The following is a 20642-nucleotide window of genomic DNA, read 5'->3' on the forward strand; positions in this document are numbered from 1 at the left end:
CTTCTAAATTAGTGAATAGAAAAACTACGAGGTAGACATCCTGTTAAGGGGCAAGGAGGAAATCAAATTCAGCTTTGATGCTTTTTATTGTTGGAGATTGATTAAACACTTCTCGCTGCTGAGTGGGGGTAGACAGAAAATAACCATTTTTAAATGGGTTCCAATATGAAAATATATTGAAAACCATTTAAAAACTTCAAAATTGCTGAAATACTATTATAGAAGGAAGGTTTTCACGTCTTTAAACATGAAAACATCTCTGGATGTTTTTGTTATACATTTCCTCTTATTACTCATATTTGTGGTGGAATTTTGTGCAGTATTGTTCAGTCTTTGTAAATGTAAACAATTGACCACAATGGGAACAAATGTAATGCCGTCATTTGCTTCCCTGACTGATATCGACGTCATCTAGGCAGCAAATGCTTCAGAGCCGAACTGTTGATAAAAACATGCTTTTGATCTCCGATCTTTAACATTGAGACCATGTTTGTGGCGACAGGGCACCCTGGACTGGGAGGATTTCCAGCAGCGTGTAGATAACCTGTCAGTCTTCCTTGTGAAGAGGAGGGATGGCACCAGGATGTTTGTTCACCCCTCCTTCAGAGAGTGGCTGATCTGGAGAGAAGAAGGGGAAAAAACAAAATTCCTCTGCGACCCTAGGTGAGAAGGGGCAGGCAGACATGAGAAAAGAAACTCTCCCCATAGTGATTGCTGAAGATGGTCGTATGTTTAGAAAGAAGGTTTAATAAAATCATAATAAAACAGAGATTTATTAACCGGATTTTGGGGAACATATGAACAAGTTATTGGATTTTTGGGGAGAAAGCTGTGAAGTTGCAGGTTCCCACACCAATATACAGATCCTATTCAGGCAGTATTCTCATTATATTTAAAATTGTATCTATAGTGTCACATAATCAGAATCTTTAAATGCAAACGTCTCTGTTTACACTTTATTTTCCTGCATTATAATTAAAACCGATTCCACCAACTCCACAGATAACAAAATGTTATGACCTGATGACTCAGTCTCAAGTATTGAAAGTGTTTTTCTGTCTCTGCAGGAGTGGGCACACCCTTCTGGCCTTCTGGTTCTCTCGGCAGGAGAACAAGCTGAACAGGCAGCAGACGATTGAGCTGGGCCATCACATCCTCAAAGCACATATCTTCAAGGTATACTGTTGTTTGTCCTCACACTCGTCTATAGATACACACATACACGCCCCCACGCAGCTGTGGTCTAGCTCTGCAGTAATGAATATTTACACTCTGTCTCTCTCTTTTCAAGGGTCTCAGCAAGAAAGTCGGAGTTTCCTCATCCATCTTGCAAGGCCTGTGGGTATCCTACAGCACAGAGGGTCTCTCAGCTGCTCTTTCTTCACTCCGAAACCTCTACACTCCAAACATCAAGGTACAGGTGCTACCACGGCTGAGAGAAGAATATTCAAAAACACGCTGGATACTAAAAAAGGAAAACTTCTCTGAATATGCTTCAAAGAGATCTGCCTCTCTCTGGGCTGAGATGGTTTGAATACCCAAAGTCATAGTTTGCAATGGTAACTTTTCCTCGTATTTCTTTATTTTTGTCTTTTACGCATTTGTTTAGGTGAGCCGGCTGCTGATGCTGGGCGGCGCCAATGTGAACTACCGCACAGAGGTGCTGAACAACGCCCCCATCCTCTGTGTCCACTCCCATTTGGGCTACATGGACATGGTGGCTTTGCTGCTAGAGTTTGGCGCTTCTGTTGACGCACAGTCTGAAAGCGGCCTAACGCCGCTGGGCTACGCTGCTGCTGGCGGGCACATGACAATTGTGACTGCACTCTGCCGCAGGAGAGCGAAGGTTTGTGAAGGGAAATGGCAAGGGGAAAAACTGGACTGATTTCCATGTAAGATGTTTTTGATCAAATCTATATCCTGCTACCAGGTGGACCACTTGGATAAGAATGGTCAGTGCGCCCTGGTTCACGCAGCCCTGAGGGGCCACATGGAGGTCGTGAAATATCTTATCCAGTGTGACTGGAGTATGGGGTCGCAACAGCAACAGCAGTCACCGCAGACTCAACAACAGTCGACCTTCACCAAGAGTCACGCAGTCCAGCAGGCTCTCATCGCTGCAGCCAGTATGGGATACACAGAGGTACAGCAGGGACACATGGATGGGGACGAATTTGGGTTATTATGCCACATAAATGGTTCTTCAATTCTTTATTGGTAACAAAACTGACCCTCTGAATCTAACGTGATGATTAAAGCCTGGTTATTCAAGCCTAGTCACCTACAGACAGATTTAGACTTGCAATCAATGCATGATTTAGATTTCTGCAGGAAATCTACGTCCTAACTCATGATGTAACTGAATGTAACGTCTTTGAACCCAATGCTGCAACCTTCCATGCCATTTAAGTTGTTGCGGACTCCATTGACCCGACGTGTGGTTACACGTCTCGGTATGTGTACGCCAGGTTACGTGGAAAGTTGCGGTGTAGGGTTAAAAGGTTTCGTTATGTTGGAAGTTACAATGTAGGTTTCCTGCAGAAGTCTAAACCATGCATAAATCAGGGAAACAAACAGAGGGAAAGGGTTAAAAGGAAAACAGGAATCTCAAACTACACGTTTTCGTTATTTATTTATTTTAATTAAGTACTTTATTTGTATTTATTTTTTTCATTTTTGAAAACAAGCCTTATTTTACTTGCAATGAGAAAATAACATTTGTATTATTTTATTATTAGAATGCCCCTCCAGGACATTGTGAAATTTAATAATAAATATCTCTGAAACACTTTTAATAAGTTATACTTTGTACCTTTTACTTGACAGTCAGTTGTTGACTATATACAGACACTGATCAAACTTTTAGCCTGCTGCATTAAATTATAATCCATGTGGAACTTTGATGTTCTGGAGCCTAACTGGACCGCCTTAAATTTTAATTGAATACCACTGCTGTTCAGTTCCTTTGAGCTCATTGCTATTATTGACTATTTTCATTTTGTTGAGTCTCTGTATTAAGAAGAAGTTGTAATAAAAAAAGTGACATAAAATGCTAGAAGTACTTGTTATTGCACCATTTTTGTGGCTTCGTGTTCCACATTCACACCAATGGTGGTGGTAAATCAGATTTAGTAACCCTGTAAAAGAAGCAATAACTACAGAATTTCTCATTGAAGCTTGTTCTGCTGTGTAAGCCAACTGTTAAAGATGCTCTCTGTAGTGATCACTTGTTGGGGGAAGAAAAAAAAGGTTGCATTAACTTGTACAAATCTGAAGTCACTTAGAAATGCCACTATTTTTCAAAGTAAGGCTATTAGCATTATATTAATCAGAAATGTTGTAAATGGTGAATAATGCAGATACTCATCGCTACTCATTCATTCATTCATTTGCTTTTTGATACACTAGCCACAGATATACTTTTTCAAACATCACTCCTGCCTTCTGGTGACACGCTTTTTGTTTGTTTTTCATCCCCATTGACAGTTTTATGGTGTTAAAAATCCAGCTGATCATGTTAGCTCAGCTGAAAATTCAGATTTCAGAGTACAAGTTCAGCTTTTATAGGTTTGCTGTCCCATTAGGAATAATTTTCTTCTGAGACTTTGTTTTCACACAGCAGGATGTGCTACTCCCTTCCCAAACCACCACAAACTTAATCAAGCTGCCAGCTGAGGACTGTTAGGAGTTTATTTCTCAGATTGTGATGTTCCTATCCTCTTGCTCAGTTATGCAGCGATGTCTTCCACTTCTTTCTGTTTTGGGAGGGGGGTAGTACAGACCGCTGTATGAGAACTGAAATGCGGATCATTTCTGAGAACTTAATTAGATTCAGAATAAAGAGGCTTTTGGTCTTTTTAAGAGGGACAAGAAAATGATGCTCTGAATACTCAACTCTCCAAATGTGCCTATTTAATCAGCAGAACAGTTTTCATATTTAAAACTGGATAATTGGATAAACATACAATAGGTTACACAATGTGTCACTGAAACATGGGCGTGATGATTGCTGATAATTGGCCTGTCTGGTGTGTTTGTGTGTAACTACCAGCTGTTAGTCACACGTACCTGCTGTAGGGTTTGGAGAAAAAGCACTTTGGACATTTTTAAATATGTGAATTATATGAAGTTAAGCTGGATGGTAAATGTAGTGGAAGAGAGAAGTAGTAGATTAAGCGGACTGTGCGATTCCTAATGTCAGTTCAATGTGATATAAATATATTCTGCAGTTGACTGGCAGGGATCTGGTTGTCAGCGCTGTTGCTGATGACTTGTGTACAATCCTGTCTCTCAGATCAGATTACAACAGATTTAAAGGGTAATAGATTTCAGTCTGTAAGAGGAAACTTGGACATTAATCAGTGCCATCTTGTTCCCCATCAGATCGTGTCTTACCTGCTGGACCTGCCAGAGAAAGATGAAGAGGAGGTGGAGCGGGCTCAGATCAATAACTTTGACACCCTGTGGGGAGAGACAGGTAGGAGTCCATACTGTAACCGTGCATTATGCATCTAAAACCACCAGTTCAGAATAACAGATGACTGTGAATGCTCATGTTAATGCCCCTGTACAAATGCAAAGATGTATCATCTTTTTTTCCCCATAAAGTTCAGACTGATGGAGTTTTTGTGAGAGGGTTTTTCACTGCGAGGCAGAGCGCTGCAGTGCGGATGTGGGAGATGTTTCTTGTGTGTCTGCTGCTGGCTGCTGCTGCGTCAGACGCTGATGACAGTGCAGTGGTGTCATTGGAGCATAGACAGGGCTGGGCCCACACAGGGGAGGGGAGGGGGGCTTTGACTGAGCTCCAGGGTGCTTAGAAATGACTAGTCTGATTGCACTGTAGCAGGATGTTGAGAAATGTAATGTATCATTATAACCTAGAGCTATAAAACCTCATTGCAATCTTTAGTGCCCCTGCTGCAGTTTTGGAACGACTGTCTTCTCACTGTTGAAGAGGGGGAGTCATTCAGCTCTGCTTTCATTGTTTATAAGGGATCAAAAGGGTAACAGCTGTTCTGGCACATGATTTCCAATCCCGGTGTTACTAGATAGGTCAAGTGGAAGTATGTTAACAGCCCGAGGGAGACTATGCATATTGACACTTACAGTTTACGATATACCTAAATGTTTCTCCAGCAAAGAATAAGTAGGTTGAAGCTGGGGTCACACTACCAGGTCTGCTGCCGCTCTGATTCAGTCTGCTGAAATGATTCCAATTACATCTCTCCTCTCCGCATCACTTAAAGTACCTGCGTCTTATGTACACTATAGCAATAATCAAGTCAGCATGTGTAGGTGTAATCACGATGAACCTAAAGCTCGAGCATCATACTGGTCTAAACTCTCTTTCTCACAGAGAGAGGATATCCTTAATATGGTCATCGGGCTCAGCGGTCTCTCAAGTCTGTTGTTCAAATTAGAATAAAGTGAAAGGGAAAGACGTTCAAATGGCTTATTGCAGACAGAGGATGAATTAGGGGCTCAAGTCCCAGCATGAGATTAATAAGGATTCTTTTGACTTATTAAAAAACGAAGATATGCAATTATGCAAAAAAGTATGGAGTTGGAAATGAGCAGATGATGATATGCTAATTTTGTGCTCCTAACTAGCCATAACATCACACGGTTGTGTATTTGTGCATTCAGCTCTAACTGCAGCCTCTGGTCGTGGGAAGCTGGAGGTTTGCCGTCTGTTACTGGAGCAGGGTGCAGCTGTGGCTCAGCCCAACAGGCGAGGCATCGTCCCACTGTTCAGCGCCGTCCGGCAGGGACACTGGCAGGTCAGTGGCCACCTGATCCTCTTTGCTAAACGAATATATTTTGCTTTGAAAACTTGCAAAAAATGAAAAATTTGGATGCATCTCATTAGGCTTTGGGAAAATCTTAATTTTCCCTGCTGTTGCCTAGTCTAACTGTCAGAGTAATAGTTTTAAAAATGAATTTCTAGCTGCAGTTTTCCTGTTAACTTATCTCTTTGATGTTGCATTGGGTGTTGCAGATTGTGGACCTTTTACTTACACATGGAGCAGATGTGAACCTGGCTGACAAGCAGGGTCGTACGCCTCTGATGATGGCTGCCTCAGAAGGACACCTGGGAACTGTTGAGTTTTTACTAGCTCAAGGTGAATAAAGAAAAGAACTTGAAAACAAATTGAAACTCAGTCAGGTCTTTGCATTTAGCTAAAAAATACTTCTGTCACAGCAGGAAACCGATACAACATTGTAAACACATAAATGTGTTGTTGGGAAGTGTTTGTGTAAAATTACTTCACATCTCGCAACAGATATTCTGAACTTGAGTAGCGAAGGGAAGAAATATGTGTCTGTATTTGCCTGATGGTCATGCTAGCTCTACTAAATGTTTCTGTATCTGGACTGGGTGCAAACACAAAGTTGTATATCAAAGTCAGACATGATGGATGGCAGGAGAATCAGATTTGACAGGTCAGAGGAGCCAGCGAAGGATAAAAGAAAATCTCCTTAAAATGGAAAAGATTTAAAGCAAATATATTTGCCTCAAACCGATTTGAGATTATAACACAAGAATACTGACTGTACTAATAAAACTGAACCTAATTACGGTTTTCAAATTATGTTTACTGTAATTGGATCCAAATGAAATCAACGGCAAATTTACAAAATCAATCAAAAGTAATACAGCAGTTAGTTATTAAAAACAAACAGGGACACACACACAAAAATACAAACCAGCCAACCACAGATGGATATTACTCTGAGATGGAGTGCAAAAATACGCTTGGCTGCGTCTCACTGCTCCTGCTACTGTTTCCTGTCCCAGGAGCCTCCCTGTCTTTGATGGATAAGGAGGGTCTAACTGCTCTGAGCTGGGCGTGTCTGAAAGGCCATTTACCTGTTGTCCGCTGCCTGGTGGAGAGCGGAGCCGCCACTGACCACGCGGACAAGAACGGACGCACGCCCCTCGACCTGGCTGCCTTCTACGGCGACTCTGAAGTGGTATGTAGCTAATGTGGAAACCAATGGATGCATATACGACACCCATACGTAGCTCGTATGTGTCTGATCAGGTTTTTATATTGACGACATTGATTTAGCAAATTTGTAACTAGCTTAACTATTTCTATGGCAAGCTATAGAGTAGTATGATTTGTTTTTTGTAGACAGAGGTGTCAAACATAAGGTCCAGGGGCCAGATTTGGCCTGGCAAAGACCCTAATCCGGCCCCACTGGGCAGATTTCAAAAATCTTACGGAAAGCATCAAATTTGGACTTTTAAGTATATTTTCACAAGTTCTACAACATTACCTTTACTGATAAAGACCTCCCAAATGGTCATACATAATAATAATAACTATCAGCTATTTGAACTACAGTAGCTCGTCTTGCTGGATCAGACCACACGGGCCAGCCTTCGCTCCCCACGTGCATCAGAGACTCCTTGGCCAACCATGACCCCTGTTGCTGGCTCATCACTGTTCCTTTGTTGGCGTAATGTACAAGAGAGGCTTTGAAATCCTGGATGATATGTCTCTCTGTCCTTCTCTTTTTCGCTCTCTCACTCCATTTTCTTTGTCTCACCAGGTCCAGTTCTTGGTGGACCATGGGGCCATGATAGAGCACGTAGACTACAGCGGGATGCGTCCTCTGGACAGAGCGGTGGGCTGCAGAAACACGTCCGTGGTAGTCGCCCTGCTAAAGAAAGGAGCCAAGATAGGTAAGAGCAGGTTGACAGAATTAAAGAACCTATTATTTAGCAAACAGACGAGGGACTCTTAAGTGCAGCACCTTTGTTTTGTAGCGCCACATAACAGCATTATTCGCCTGCTGTGAAATAAGATACAATTGGAGATTGTATTTTGGCTGAAAAGGTCATGCATCGGCATTTAAGCATGAGCTGCATGAAAGACTATAAAAGGAGAATTCAAAAGATGATTGCGTACGCACTTCCTGCTGGTCGTTATAGAGCACTGTAGTACTCCAGTGTAATAAGCCATGGATTCAGGTTTGTGTCTCCATGTAGCATAAACAGCTTCCTGCTACTGTATGCCATCCACCCCCCCTGGTGCTGCTTCTCCACAGCTATTTATGGCTCTGATGTGTGTTTCTTTTTTATTGTACTACTGTTGCCGTTGTGTTGTTTTGCTTTCTCTCTCTCTGTCATGTTCTCTCAGCGCCTCTGTTTGTCTCTATCGCTCACGCTATCTCCCTGTTTCTCTCACAATCACGTCCTTTCTCTCGATTCCTCTGCGGTTGCTCAGAGACAGGTTGTTATTAGCGCTTGCGGTGGTTTCTTTTAGTTTTTTTATTTTTCATTTTTTTGCTGAGGCACTTATCTCCGCTTCTCACTGCTGCTTGTATTCCTTTTCTCACTTCTCTTCCTCCTCCGCCACCACCATCATCACCTCTCTTCTCTTTCACCCTCCTGCTGTTTCTATCTCTTTCTTTCCTCTCATTCCTACGCACTCCCACACCCCTGTTTCTCTGGCAATCCTGCCCTCCCCTTCCTACTTACACTCCATCCCTTGCTCATGACCTCCCTCCTCTTCCCCTCTTACTCCTATCCCCCCGCCTCTCTCTCCGGCCCCAGGATGTCAGACGCTGCCCAGTCGGCCCCGAGGTAAAGCCAAGGCTGTCGACTTCTCACCCTACCAGGCATTTTGACAGCTCTATCTCCTCTCTCTGTGTTGTCTGTGTCGTCCTAAGTGTCGGCAGGCGAGCTTAGCTACCAAAAACCTTCCCAAACTGACAAATAATAACATGCAAAGGTATTAGCACTGACAGAGACGCAGTCGGGATTGCCTAGAGGTAGATGCTAACGTTGAAGTGGTTAATGACAGCATGCCCAGCCTCCAGCCTGTGACGTCGTATCAAGGTGTTGACCCTCCATCCCACAGATGCATGACGGAAGCCCACAGTAACACTTGCGTGGTAGTGATTTAGCGGAACTGCATGTATTTGTAATACCTCTGTGCCACCGCCACCACAGACTGCAGTGATAAACCATCCTCCAGATGTTTTCTCAGTGTCAGCTAGGCCAGGCAGCAGCATTCCCACCCTCACCACCAGTTCAGGGGACAGCTCACGCCTGCAGAGCCCCGTTTTATCCCTCCTGCTTGCCTCTTTTGTTTTTCCCGTAACTGCCCCTGTGTCTCCTTGTGCTAAATCCTCCTCCTTTTCATCTCTGTGGTGTGTGCACATGTGTCAAGGATTGCTGTTGCGCAGATACAACAAAGACCGTTTCAGTCAAGGGATTGTGTTTGATTTCTCAATCATTTTTTCCCCAGTTAGTTTTTTTCCTGTTTGTTTTTCTTGCTTTTTAATCACGTCTGTGAATTACTGTACATCTGCACTTCTTGACAAGACAGAAAATGTGTCTTAGTAGAAAGTCATGACAGTATGCTTTGATTTAATTTCTCTGTACTACACATCTACACTAGGTTTGCCTGGGCCAAAACATATTTGCAGATATTTCATAATTAATTGTTCAAAAAACAAAATAAAAAGCCACTTTTCACAACAATGACAATGCTAATTTTTGTACGACAAATAAGCACTTTTAAAAAATTATTGGCAAATAGTATTTGACCCAGGCATGATGTCACGATGGTCACAATGCTCTCGAGGTGTCAGGATAGTTTTTTTATTTATTTTTTTGTAATCTTTCCTCTGCAGTGGATTGCCTGTCTTTTCTCTTCCATTCCCCCATTTTGACTGTTGTCCTCATTCCTGTTATTATTGTTGTGTGTACTGTGACTCCCAGTCGCTCCTCTCCTCTTTCTCCTCCTGCTCCGTCTCTCTGCTTATTACTGCGTGTCTTTCTTTCATCTGCTCCCCCCTTTGTCACACAGGTCCAGCCACGTGGGCTATGGCCACCTCCAAACCCGACATCATGATCATCTTACTCAGCAAACTCATCGAGGAAGGAGACAGTTTCTACAAGGTCAGAGAACAGGCTGTGCACTCAGCAGCTCAGATTTCATACTGTGAATGAAAGATGGGTGATGGATATCCTTTATATACAAGTTTAAAGATGCCTTTTTGGTAAAGTCATAAACTCCCATTGAAAAATTCTGATCTTTGTGTCACATATCTGGCTATAAACCATATCCATATTAGAATATTCCCAAGCCAAAGACATTATTTAAATAAGAGCTCAGTAGTGTCTGTCTACAAATGGATTTAAATCGCTAACTTAGGTATTTTGCTTTGTGCATTGTTGTTTTGGTGCAAGTTGCCCAATTTTGGAGGCTAGTACATGCCTATCCCCCAGCTTTTTGAACACCTCATCACAGATGAGTTTGACTCTCTGTGACCTTGACTTGAGTGTCAAGGTCAGAGGTCAAGTTTTCTGAAAATATTGTGATAATAACTTGAGAAATACGCCATCTTGGATTTTCAAATTAATATCATAGATCCATCTGCTTGGAGGGTGAGGGGTAGCCCACCAGTATTTATGTGTTATAGGTGCTTAAACGGTACAAATTGACCATTTTAGCCTGTGATGTAGTCGCTAGAGAATATTATGATGCAAAAATATATTGGACATATATATTGGATTGAAGTTTTGTGGATATAAAATGCATATCATTGGGAAATTAAAATCACACTATGTTCTTATAAGGTGGTACAAGTGGGTATTTTAAACCTCTTTTTAGGTGGTTGGGAAAAATGATGACATCATAATATCTGGTTTAGATTAGAAGATGAAGTGCCTGCGTGCTCTTTATGGTTCTTCAACTCCTGATCATGCCGCGGGAAATTTGCATTGGCTATTTGCTGTAATGATCTTTGCCTTCTCTTAAAATAAATGGAATTAAAGATGACCCATCTTATGGTGGGGAAACTGCTCAGATGCTCGACTGTAATGCCGGCTAGCTGTACACTTCTTCTGACTGGTCATTGTAGTTTATTAAAAAGAAAATAGTTCCTACATAAAACTTTACGGATGATTTGATTTGATGCAATTTATTTATTTATTGTTTGATTTCTGGAAAGAAACTACATATATTTCAAGGAGGTAGAAATCTTAATAGTTCTGTATAATCTACAAAATTTGGCAATTCACAACAAAACTAACCAGATGGATGAATAGCACTGCAGGGTACTTGGAAAAAACGATTTTGGAATTTGGGTGCAGTGATTAGCCCAGCTGGCTCCGTACAAGAAAGTTCCTGATTGAAAATAACTGATTGTAATCAAGCACATGTATTGTGGTGGAAAATAAATGGTTACCAGCTGAAATATCAAATATCTGAAGAATATGAAGTTTTCATGTTATCCTGTGTGGGTATTTTAATTTCTTTCCACAGTGCAAAGAACTGCTTGGTGGGTTAATTAGTGATTAGAAATTGTCTGTAGGCATGAATGTAAGGTGCGCTATCATCCCATTATAGCTAGAATATGCTTTAATATGCCCTGAGTTGGATAAGTGCAGAGGAACAATTAGGATAGATTGTGCTTCTATGAGATATACATATATTTGAAAAAATCCCATCCCATCCCCACCATTGAGTTCAATCTAAGAACAGGTCATGAAACTTGATATATTCCTTCCTTTTATAGTGTCAAGTGTTCATATTAATGTTTTATTTCACCATAAATGGAGGATAAGGCAGATGTATCTTTTTGTATTTGTCCAACAGAAGGGGAAGGTGAAGGAGGCTGCGCAGCGTTATCAGTACGCTCTCAAAAAGTTTCCACGCGAAGGCTTCAGCGAGGACCTTAAGACATTCAGGGAACTTAAAGTATCGCTCTTCCTCAACCTGTCCCGATGTCGAAGGAAAATGAACGTAAGTCAGCAGAAAAGCAGCAACAGCGACTTGTAAAAAACACTAAATTGTTACAGCTGAAGGATGTTACAAAAGCTATTGATGCTTAATGATACTATTGGCCACATGTTAATTTATCTCACTATTCTGTACTGTTCATTATTGTTCTCCTGTGCTTAATCTCTCCAGGACTTTGGGATGGCTGAGGAATTTGCTACTAAAGCGCTCGAACTGAAACCAAAATCTTATGAGGCGTACTACGCCAGGGCACGCGCCAAGCGTAGCAGCAGGTACTCATTTTATCCTTGTACAAATCAAAGAAATGCTTTCCCTTTTCCCTACCCCTTTCTCTGTGGTCTTCCTTTTTAAAGGATCTCTATATTCTTCCCCCAGATTTTACAGTTTTGCGTAATTCACTTTATTTTATTTATTTATTTATTATCTATTATTTTAGACAATTTCCTGAAGCCTTAGAGGACCTGAATGAAGCCATAAAGCAGTGCCCCAATAACAGAGAAATCCAGCGGCTGCTCCAGAGGGTGGAAGAAGAATGCCACCAGCTTAACCAGGAGGAGCACCAGCAGCAGGACCTGGAGCTGGAGCCTCCTCCCTCACCCCCTCCTACACCTCCCCCAGAAGAGGAGGAGTCCCTGTCTCTGTCCATGCCTCTCCCCCCTCCACCAGAGCCCCGTCTGGAAGACATGGAGCCCGTACAGGACTTGTTTGAGGATGAGGACTACCTGGAGCAGGAGCTGGAAGCCATGTCGATGGGTCTGCCCCCACCCGAGTCCCTCACAAATCCCTCCAGCCTTCCTATAATTCAGAGTCCACCCCTCTCCCCCACACATCCAGATCAGATTTACTTGGCTGGAGGCTCACCTATGGGCCAGCCCTATGAATACCACCCCACCTCTTCCTCCATGTCCTCCCCAACTCGGGGCTCCTACCAGCCCACGTCGCCCTCCCTCTCTCCAACACATCAGAACTCCCATTACAGACACAGTCCCCCTCACACCTCCCCAGTGCACCAGCCATCCTACCGCTTCAGCCCACCTCCTATGGGTACCGGGGGTCAGGGGATGGATCACCAGAGCCCACCGCCTTCCCCTTTACGTCGGGCTGCTCAGTATAGAGCCAGTCCACCGTTAGAAAGTGTTTGTCTATACAGGTCCCAGTCTGGGTCACCTGTGCGCTATCAGACAGAGCAGCTTCCTGGAAGACCCAAATCTCCCCTCTCCAAGATGAGCAGCCAGCGTTCTTTCCAGCTGAGTTCGCAGCCCTCTTTATCCTCCCAACACCACCAAGCCCAAGGCCTCCGTCTGCAGCCTTCCATAGCCCAAATAGTCCGCACAAACCAGCCCAGCAACGTAATGGGAAATAGTAGTTATGGTGGCCAGATGGGCCACTCCATGGGTGGTCGCTACCAAGGGGGTTCAGTGGACGTAGAGAGCCGCTTGGTGTACCAGCCCTCACTGGATGGACGGTCAATGTCCCAAGTCCAGGCCAGCCTCAGTTCTGGGGCCCTCTGTCAGCACGGCGGCCGAGGAGGGGTTATGGAGTCGAGCCTGTTGAAGGATGAGCTACCCCAGCGCCCCTCCTCTGCCTACCGCGCCAGCAGTGGGGGCCCGGGGGGCATCCGTTACAGCCAGACACCTCAGATAAGCCGCAGCCAGTCAGCCGCCTACTACCCAGTCTCTGAACACGTTCTTGAGCGTGCCAATGCCATGCCCCCCTGCCAGCTGGGCTCTCCCGAGATCCCCCATATGGTTAGACGCCCTGTGAGTGCCAATACTACTGAAATGAAGCAGCATGTGCCCACCCCTAGGCCTCTCATCCATTCTCAGAGTGTAGGCCTTCGATTCTCACCTTCCAGCAACAACATCTCAACTGGATCCACCTCGAATTTAGCGCCAGGTTTCAGGCCTTCCTCTTCCATTCAGCAGATGGAGATTCCCTTACAAGCCACATACGAGCGCACCTGTGATGACATCTCTCCCATCTCTCCCTCCCAGGGTGGTGGGGGGTTGTATCAGGGAGAGACCACTCGCTCCCGCAATACGCCTTTTATGGGGATCATAGACAAGACGGCTCGGACTCAGCAGTACCTGCATCAGCCCTCACGGTCCAGGGCAATGACATCTATGGACTCTGCCATCAGCCCCACCTCCCCCGGTCAGCTGGTCCAGCAAGGCTCCACCTACAGTCCCCCCGCCTCACTGGGTAATATCGCCTACTACAACAAGACCAACAACGCCCAAAACGGACACCTGTTGGAAGAGGACTACTACTCCCAGACTCAGCCCCCCTCTCTGGGAAAGCTGGCCAATGGCTCCCGTGGCAGTGGGGACATCCTGGAACGGGTCAGCCAGGTGCCCACCTACCCAGACGTGAAGGTGGCGAGGACTCTGCCCGTGGCACAGGCCTACCAGGACAACATGTACCGACAGCTCTCGCGTGACTCCCGGACCCAAGGCCCCACCTCCCCCATCAAACCAAAGAGACCATTTGTGGAGTCGAATGTGTGATGGCCTGTCTGTGATTGGATGGTTGGACTGGGCTTGTTAGTGGAACTGAGAGAGTAAAAAATATTTAGCTCGACAGAAGATGTGACGGGGTGCGTGTGTGTCATGGACGAACTCATCTCAACGAACTCACTAGAGACAGAAAACCACAAAGCCAACAAACACACTTTAGGGTATTAGACATTATCTTATATGAAAAACATAACGGTGAGAAGTGATTCTTTCAATATCATAATCTGCACACAGGTAGGATAACAGGAGGGATCGCAAGTTCTAATCTAAATCAGAGACCAGTTCACTTCCGACACGTGGCACATTGTCCCCACGTGTGACCACATCAGGTGGGACTCCAAGAGTGAAAGTACTACCCATCAGACTCTACTTGTGGACTCTGTATCCATCTTCTGTTCTTTCAAAGTGTGCTCTTAACCAAGGTTGCTAGTAGGCTCTATTCTATGTAATACAATATTATATGTTCAATACTGTACATTGCTCAGAAAATACAAATGGCTCAACAACTCAGTACTTAGAGAAAAATGACAATATTTATAATTAAGTTATATATTGTACATAAAAAGAAAACAAAACATAGTTTGCATTTTGAATTTTATTCTGTTATCCCTGCCTCTGTGTCACACTGCAAGTCATACGGATGTGGAAAACCGACCGGTGCGAGGAACAAGGGACACAGACAAACTTTGACTGATGAAGTTACCTCTGTTGTGTCAAAATAAAAAGGATTTTGCTATAATATAATGCAATTGAATGTCTCAACCTGCAGATTATTTTTTGATAGATTAGTTAGAAAATGATAAAGTTATCATTCCCACTTCCCCAGCAACATCTTCACAACATCTTTTGTTCTATCAGCAAACCAAAAGATCTTCAGGAGCTTACAAAAAAAGCAGAAGAGCAACAAATCTTCACCCTCTTTTAAATGATATCAGTCGATAATCACAGTAATTAAATATGTATTGTCTGTCAGGCAGTAATAGCAAATTATTTTGGCTGCAACTCGTCTTTCACTCAGTGATGCTGGTCAGTGGTGAGTAGAGTGTCCTGTGTTGGGTGCTTTTATCAAATGGCACAAAAATAAAAATCAAAGTTTGCCTCTGTCCCTCCTCCGTGTGAGCGATGGTGGAAAGTACTCAGCGACTAAAAGCAAGCAAATGCATACACAACCACTGTTACCAACCTTTCCCTTTCTTCTGCATTGTTTTTATGATTTCTTTTAAATCATAATGCATTTTTATTCAGCCACTTCTGCACTAAAAATGCCTGACAAGGTCTTAACTAAGGGTGCACTTTATGTATTTTACTTACTTTGTTGTTACGATTGTTGCATTGGGAGTAAGTGAAAGTGGGCGTGTGATCGGTCAGATCTCTGATCAGTGCTAACCAGACTACAACAGACACTTATTATGTGATTTGCAATGCAGTGGTGAATGACAATGTTAGAATCTGGGATGATATATAGACTTTCTAGCACAAGTAGTATGTATTGGCTCAGATATTTCACTCTGTCCAGCTCGGGTTTTTAGATAAGCAAGTCTGTTTAGAGGCAAATCATATTTAAGTAACTCCACCTCATAAAAATATATTCCTCTAACTCTAAATCACTGGTTTTGACACCATGTCCACTGGCACACGTCTTCTAAAGAAGTCAAACCTACTGCAACAACAACAAAAGACTGAGATTTTGGTATCCAGGAGCTCTGTAATTTGGAGTTTGAGTCATAGAGATGATGAATAATGAAAATATTCAAGTAATTTATATATGTGGGAATGATTATAGACTATTTGTCTGTAACATTTTATTTGGGATGTCTGATAAAGAATAAATGGAGACAGTTGTCCTCAGTTTCACCTGCTACTGGAGAGAAGCCCTACTTAACTTTACAGAAATGAAGGTATAAACTGTATTATACTTAATTTAAACAGGACTTTTTAAGTTGAGGTTATTTGAGGGTGTATGGTTTCAAGCTATCTGTGTATATTAGTTCGCTGTAAATAGTCTGATGCATGTTCTATTCTTTCCATGACCTCAAGCAGAAACATGTATAGCAGTGTCTCTGGTGTGTGTGTGGTACGTTTGGATTAAGATGAGGAGACTGCTATCCCCCGAACTTATCCTTGTCATTTTCCCTCAACCACGCCAGACAAAAAAGTTCTTTTTATTTTATTTTAACATATTTGCTTGCTGAGCAGAGTTCTCTTGTCTGTAAATGTGAGCTTTCAGATCGCTGTGAAGTTTAATTAAAAACAATAAAAAAGAATGTGTTTTTATCTCATGATAACTGATTGTAATCTGTACAGTCGAACATATGTATTGGAAAAAAGGAGAACATATTTATAAATGGTTACCAACTGAAACACGCCCTGCATGTCAATCATTTATTTTTACTGATTTGGGAATAACATAGAAATGTAACTTTCAATTTTTTGGTCACAAGGCAATAACACAAAGCTGAGCATCAGACATCTGAACAATGTTCAAGTTCTTTGCCTTTCACTAGCTACAAATCTGAGGTGTACCAATCTTTGACTCGTAAAGATTCAAACAACACAAAATGCACATAAACAAAGTTGCACGTTTCCCAATAAAGTCGATTTTTAGCAAAAATACTGTAGTATTTACAACACTTATGATTGCACTAGATTCACTAGAAACGTACTTTACGCTACAATGTCTCAATACCGGCACTTTAAAAATCATCAAAAAAGGAAAAAACACAGGTCATAGACTGGATTAAAGGCCATTGTTTAGTGAATTTTAAGACATGAAAAGTAAACTTAACCCGTACCGATCAAAATGGTTCTGAAACGCAGTGAACATTAAACATTAAATGTGTTTATACAAACTCTGAAAGAAACTCCAGTTTTGGGAGGTGTTTAAGGTGCACATCATGTGTGGAGAAACTCTTCTAGTCTTTCTTTTTTTTGAATGTTAATAGGTGTACCAGCCCAGGCACAAGTACCATAACGATCAGAGGCACTAGGACGAATTTGACAAAGAACAGGCTGTAGAAAAGGCCCTGTGGTCGGACAGGGAGCGGTAGACGATTCACGTGGTAAAGACCCATGGATGATATAGCCAGAGACAAAGCTCTGGGAGCCCAAGGTAAAGACCATCCACCAGGCTTCCAGTACTGTGCCAGCCCCAAACCCAACAGGGCCCCACAGTCTCGAGTGAGAGAGGAGAATGGGGCTGTGTCCAAACGAATCCATTCTGCATGGCTGCACCATTTCTTGGCCAAAGCAATAGACCTGTTGAATCAAAAACATGACCGGTCATGGCAGGAAGTCCATTCATATTATCACAACATACACTGATCAGACTCACTGATTAAACATTAATGTAATAGAGTAACTCACCAAGAAAGGTCAATTCCCAGCTGCTTTAATCCAGCATAGAGCATCAGAGCTCCAAACAGAAGCCCAAAGCTTAAACTAAAGAAGAACAGCAGGGGGCGACCTTCTGGTACTCTGCGGCTCAGGACAATCCCCAGAATGAAACCTGACAAGAGCATTTCATCAGATTAAGCTGCACACATAGGAAAACTATCCTATGGGTCTGACAAATCCAATTATGAAATTCTTTTTTGGTTACTACAAAAATCCTGTAGAATTGCACAGATAGTTGATAGCAAGCAGCTCAAAAACCAGCACAAGTGATGATGGAGTGCACTAGATCTACACCTGTGCTAGAAATATTAACACTTAATGTTTTGGAGCAATCAATGCTTTGATCCAGAGGACACCTGTTTTAGGAGAGGCCTCAATCATTTCAGCAAACATCATTCTGCAGCACAGCTGCATATCTACACAGGTCTGATACATGCTTGCCTGTAATCCATTACACTCAGTCAGTGAAAATATTTAGTGTATTTTGAATTTAAACCTGTATGATTTGCAGCTGTGATCATATATAAAAAAAATGTCTTTTACACTTTGAAGATCACTGCATTTGGCTTTTAATATACTTTTTATAAAGTGCCCCGCCTTTTTCAGAAATATGATTTTTGCATAATATGTATTCAGACCTGTAATGGAGCCAGCAACGACCTGATGAGGAAAGTGTGCGAGGATGAAGATCCTGGAGATTCCAACTGCAACAAGCATCACCACATAGAGCACGTAGGGAGCAGCTGATAACAGAACACTCCGGATTCAGAAAAGGAGAGATTTGTTTAAAAGTAGTTCCACTATGCAGCAGTTTTTGTGCATTTTTAGAGCCAAAGCAGCATACTGCACTGGATTTAGCTTAAATAGGGACATACCTGTGAGTACGGGAGTACAGAAAGGACCCCAGCGAGGACACAACGACCCACCAGACTGCTGCTGTCACCATCGCATGTCCAGACGGACTGCCTGAGAAACATATGCCAACTTTGGAGAGCTGACTGTTTGATGATTTAAAGACATCGCCTATGACTCAAACACAGTCTATTTTTCTAAGACAACTTCTAACCTGGGCCTGTTTCGCAGGTGGACGGAAACTGGTGAATTTTCGGTTGCTTGTTGACAAAAAGACGCGATTCACCGATCCACCAGAACGGCCTCTCTCCAAACAGCAGCCTGATTAAAAATAAATGTACACACACACCCCAAATAACACAAATACATTCAAGGTCATGGCTTCACTATATTTTACTACGTTTAATAAGTTTTTGTTTTACTTATTGAATCTAAGACATTTTACTTTTTTTCTCCAAAAGCCTCTGCATATTTACTCTTCATTCTTCTTTTTACTTTACTGGAATTTATTTAGTTCAAAGTTCCTTACTGTATTATATTTGGCTATACTTCTCCATCAACACCCTCAGAAAATAATAATTAGTGTAATCAGAAATATCTAAATCAAAATAATACATGGCGTTTTTAAAAATCGATATTATGTCCATAGTAATTTAGTTGTATTGTTTCTCTACTTTGTATATTTTTAATGGCTTTTGTATTTTTCTTTTTTTAAAAATAATTGTTGAAGATTTGCGGGTTTCATTTTTTTCTATGCATGTTTTCCTCTGTCTTCTGCGTGTTTCCCTTAATTTGATCTTGTTTTATTTCTAGTTTTTATGGTATAATATAAGTAAATTTGTTATAATAACAAATTTATTTGTAATAACATTGTAACAACAATGTTAATAGTATGCAGGTTCGCACCAAAGTATATTTCAGATGTTGGGGTCCTCAGCTAAGGCTGCTCTCGCCATCCCATAATCTCGGCTGAAAACCAAAGGCTTTTTCTGTCAGGACACCCTTTCTCTGGTACAATCTGTCTGATGAGATTTAGGTCATTATCGTCTTTTAAATTTCTTAAAAAGGCATTTTACGAGCATTCTTTTTCTCTGTTTCCACTTTGTGTTACGATGTTGTCTTTCATATTTGCTTTATCATCTTCTTTTAGTAATCATTGTTTCTTTTATTTATTGTCTGTCTTTATTTCTCTTTGCGTTCTCAGTATTCATATACCTCATGTTGTTTCACTTTTATTTTTCCTTAAACGTTATATTTGCTGTTTTCAATGTTGTCTTGTGAAGCATTTTATAACTTTGTTATTATCCATCCATATCATTGCTTTTCTAAAATTTAATCCGGTGAATATTTAATATTTAATTTCCGTTTGTTTTCGTCACTTTTCTTGTTACACTCCAGGCTGTTTGTGGGGAAAATTCCACGGAACTGGTCACAAATGGTTCCGTTCATTTCTGTTTCACGTCGGACGCCAATAAAAGGTTGTACTACTTTGCTGTACCGGAAGCAAAGACTAAACTAAAATTATCTAGTTATTTGTTTAAACTGGAAAAAACGAACACGTGCAGGCGGTCTTGAATATATAATTAAAAATTTTAATGTGAAAAAAGTTAATGCAGCAACATGCTACCATGAGACATACAACCGCAATGATAAGTGTAAAAACTAAGTTGGACAGGAATATTCAAATCGTGGTTCATTAAAACGCCTTACCATTTGAACACTAAGTTTAACCACTCCGATATAGCTGCCGCCCAAAGCACCGCTACTCCAGCTCTCCTGTTGATGAAATAAGTGAAAGGAAAGACGAGCAGAAAGGCTGCTTTAGGATCTCCCATATGAGTGACCGTAAGCCAGACTTTCTCCTGAGTCTTCGTCCTCTGCTGGAGACTTTCAGCCATCCAGACGCCTTGGGTATAAATCTCCTCCATTCCTTTCTGCCCTCTCCCAGTACAAACACTTTGATATGTAGATGGCAATCTAAAGACAGCCCTTTATTTGATGTGTTACAATGAATTCCACAGTACTGCTCTACATCCGGTAGGGGGCGGGACACATCGGAAGGCGGTTCAATGGGAAACAAAGCGACATCCTTCGTCGAAGAGAGAAGTTGTATTCG

General features: G+C 42.1%; 2 protein-coding genes across 11 annotated transcripts in view; one reads left to right on the forward strand and one right to left on the reverse strand.

The window, feature by feature from the left end:
• tanc2b (tetratricopeptide repeat, ankyrin repeat and coiled-coil containing 2b) overlaps positions 1-16555 on the forward strand; it is a 163547-nt gene extending 146992 nt beyond the window's left edge. For 8 of the 10 annotated variants that reach the window (XM_025909851.1, XM_025909853.1, XM_025909854.1 and 5 more), the window contains 15 exons: positions 503-663; positions 1068-1176; positions 1292-1414; positions 1610-1846; positions 1931-2143; positions 4384-4477; positions 5647-5780; positions 5999-6122; positions 6800-6975; positions 7561-7693; positions 8567-8596; positions 9828-9919; positions 11622-11768; positions 11937-12037; positions 12202-16555. In XM_025909851.1, coding sequence (XP_025765636.1) covers positions 503-663; positions 1068-1176; positions 1292-1414; positions 1610-1846; positions 1931-2143; positions 4384-4477; positions 5647-5780; positions 5999-6122; positions 6800-6975; positions 7561-7693; positions 8567-8596; positions 9828-9919; positions 11622-11768; positions 11937-12037; positions 12202-14272 — 3945 coding nt within the window. In that variant the 3' untranslated portion in view covers positions 14273-16555. The remainder of the gene's footprint in view (positions 1-502; positions 664-1067; positions 1177-1291; positions 1415-1609; positions 1847-1930; positions 2144-4383; positions 4478-5646; positions 5781-5998; positions 6123-6799; positions 6976-7560; positions 7694-8566; positions 8597-9827; positions 9920-11621; positions 11769-11936; positions 12038-12201) is intronic. The other 2 variants (XM_005458166.3, XM_005458167.3) reach the window with 1 other exon arrangement.
• Positions 16556-16912: 357 nt separating this feature from the next.
• On the reverse strand, positions 16913-20556 carry g6pc3 (glucose-6-phosphatase catalytic subunit 3). Its single transcript, XM_013276431.2, has 6 exons — positions 20237-20556; positions 18741-18847; positions 18550-18640; positions 18313-18431; positions 17645-17786; positions 16913-17536 (listed from the first exon to the last, which is right to left on the reverse strand). Exons 1-6 carry the CDS (start codon positions 20452-20454, stop codon positions 17194-17196), a joined length of 1020 nt encoding a protein of 339 aa, XP_013131885.1. The 5' UTR covers positions 20455-20556; the 3' UTR covers positions 16913-17193.
• Between the last annotated feature and the right edge of the window lie 86 nt (positions 20557-20642).

The sequence above is a fragment of the Oreochromis niloticus genome, linkage group LG8 (assembly GCF_001858045.2).
Source record: "Oreochromis niloticus isolate F11D_XX linkage group LG8, O_niloticus_UMD_NMBU, whole genome shotgun sequence".
Taxonomy (NCBI): Eukaryota; Metazoa; Chordata; class Actinopteri; order Cichliformes; family Cichlidae; genus Oreochromis; species Oreochromis niloticus.

What these genes read in the sequence shown, in the direction of transcription:
- g6pc3 (XM_013276431.2), bottom strand. Translation starts at nt 20,454, where the DNA reads ATGGAGGAGATTTATACCCAAGGCGTCTGGATGGCTGAAAGTCTCCAG. An exon ending in CACCTGCGAAACAGGCCCAG is followed by an intron (nt 18,641 to 18,740) that starts GTTAGAAGTTGT and finishes TATGTTTCTCAG; the next exon opens with GCAGTCCGTCTGGACATGCG. An exon ending in CGTTGCTGGCTCCATTACAG is followed by an intron (nt 17,787 to 18,312) that starts GTCTGAATACAT and finishes TGCTCTTGTCAG; the next exon opens with GTTTCATTCTGGGGATTGTC.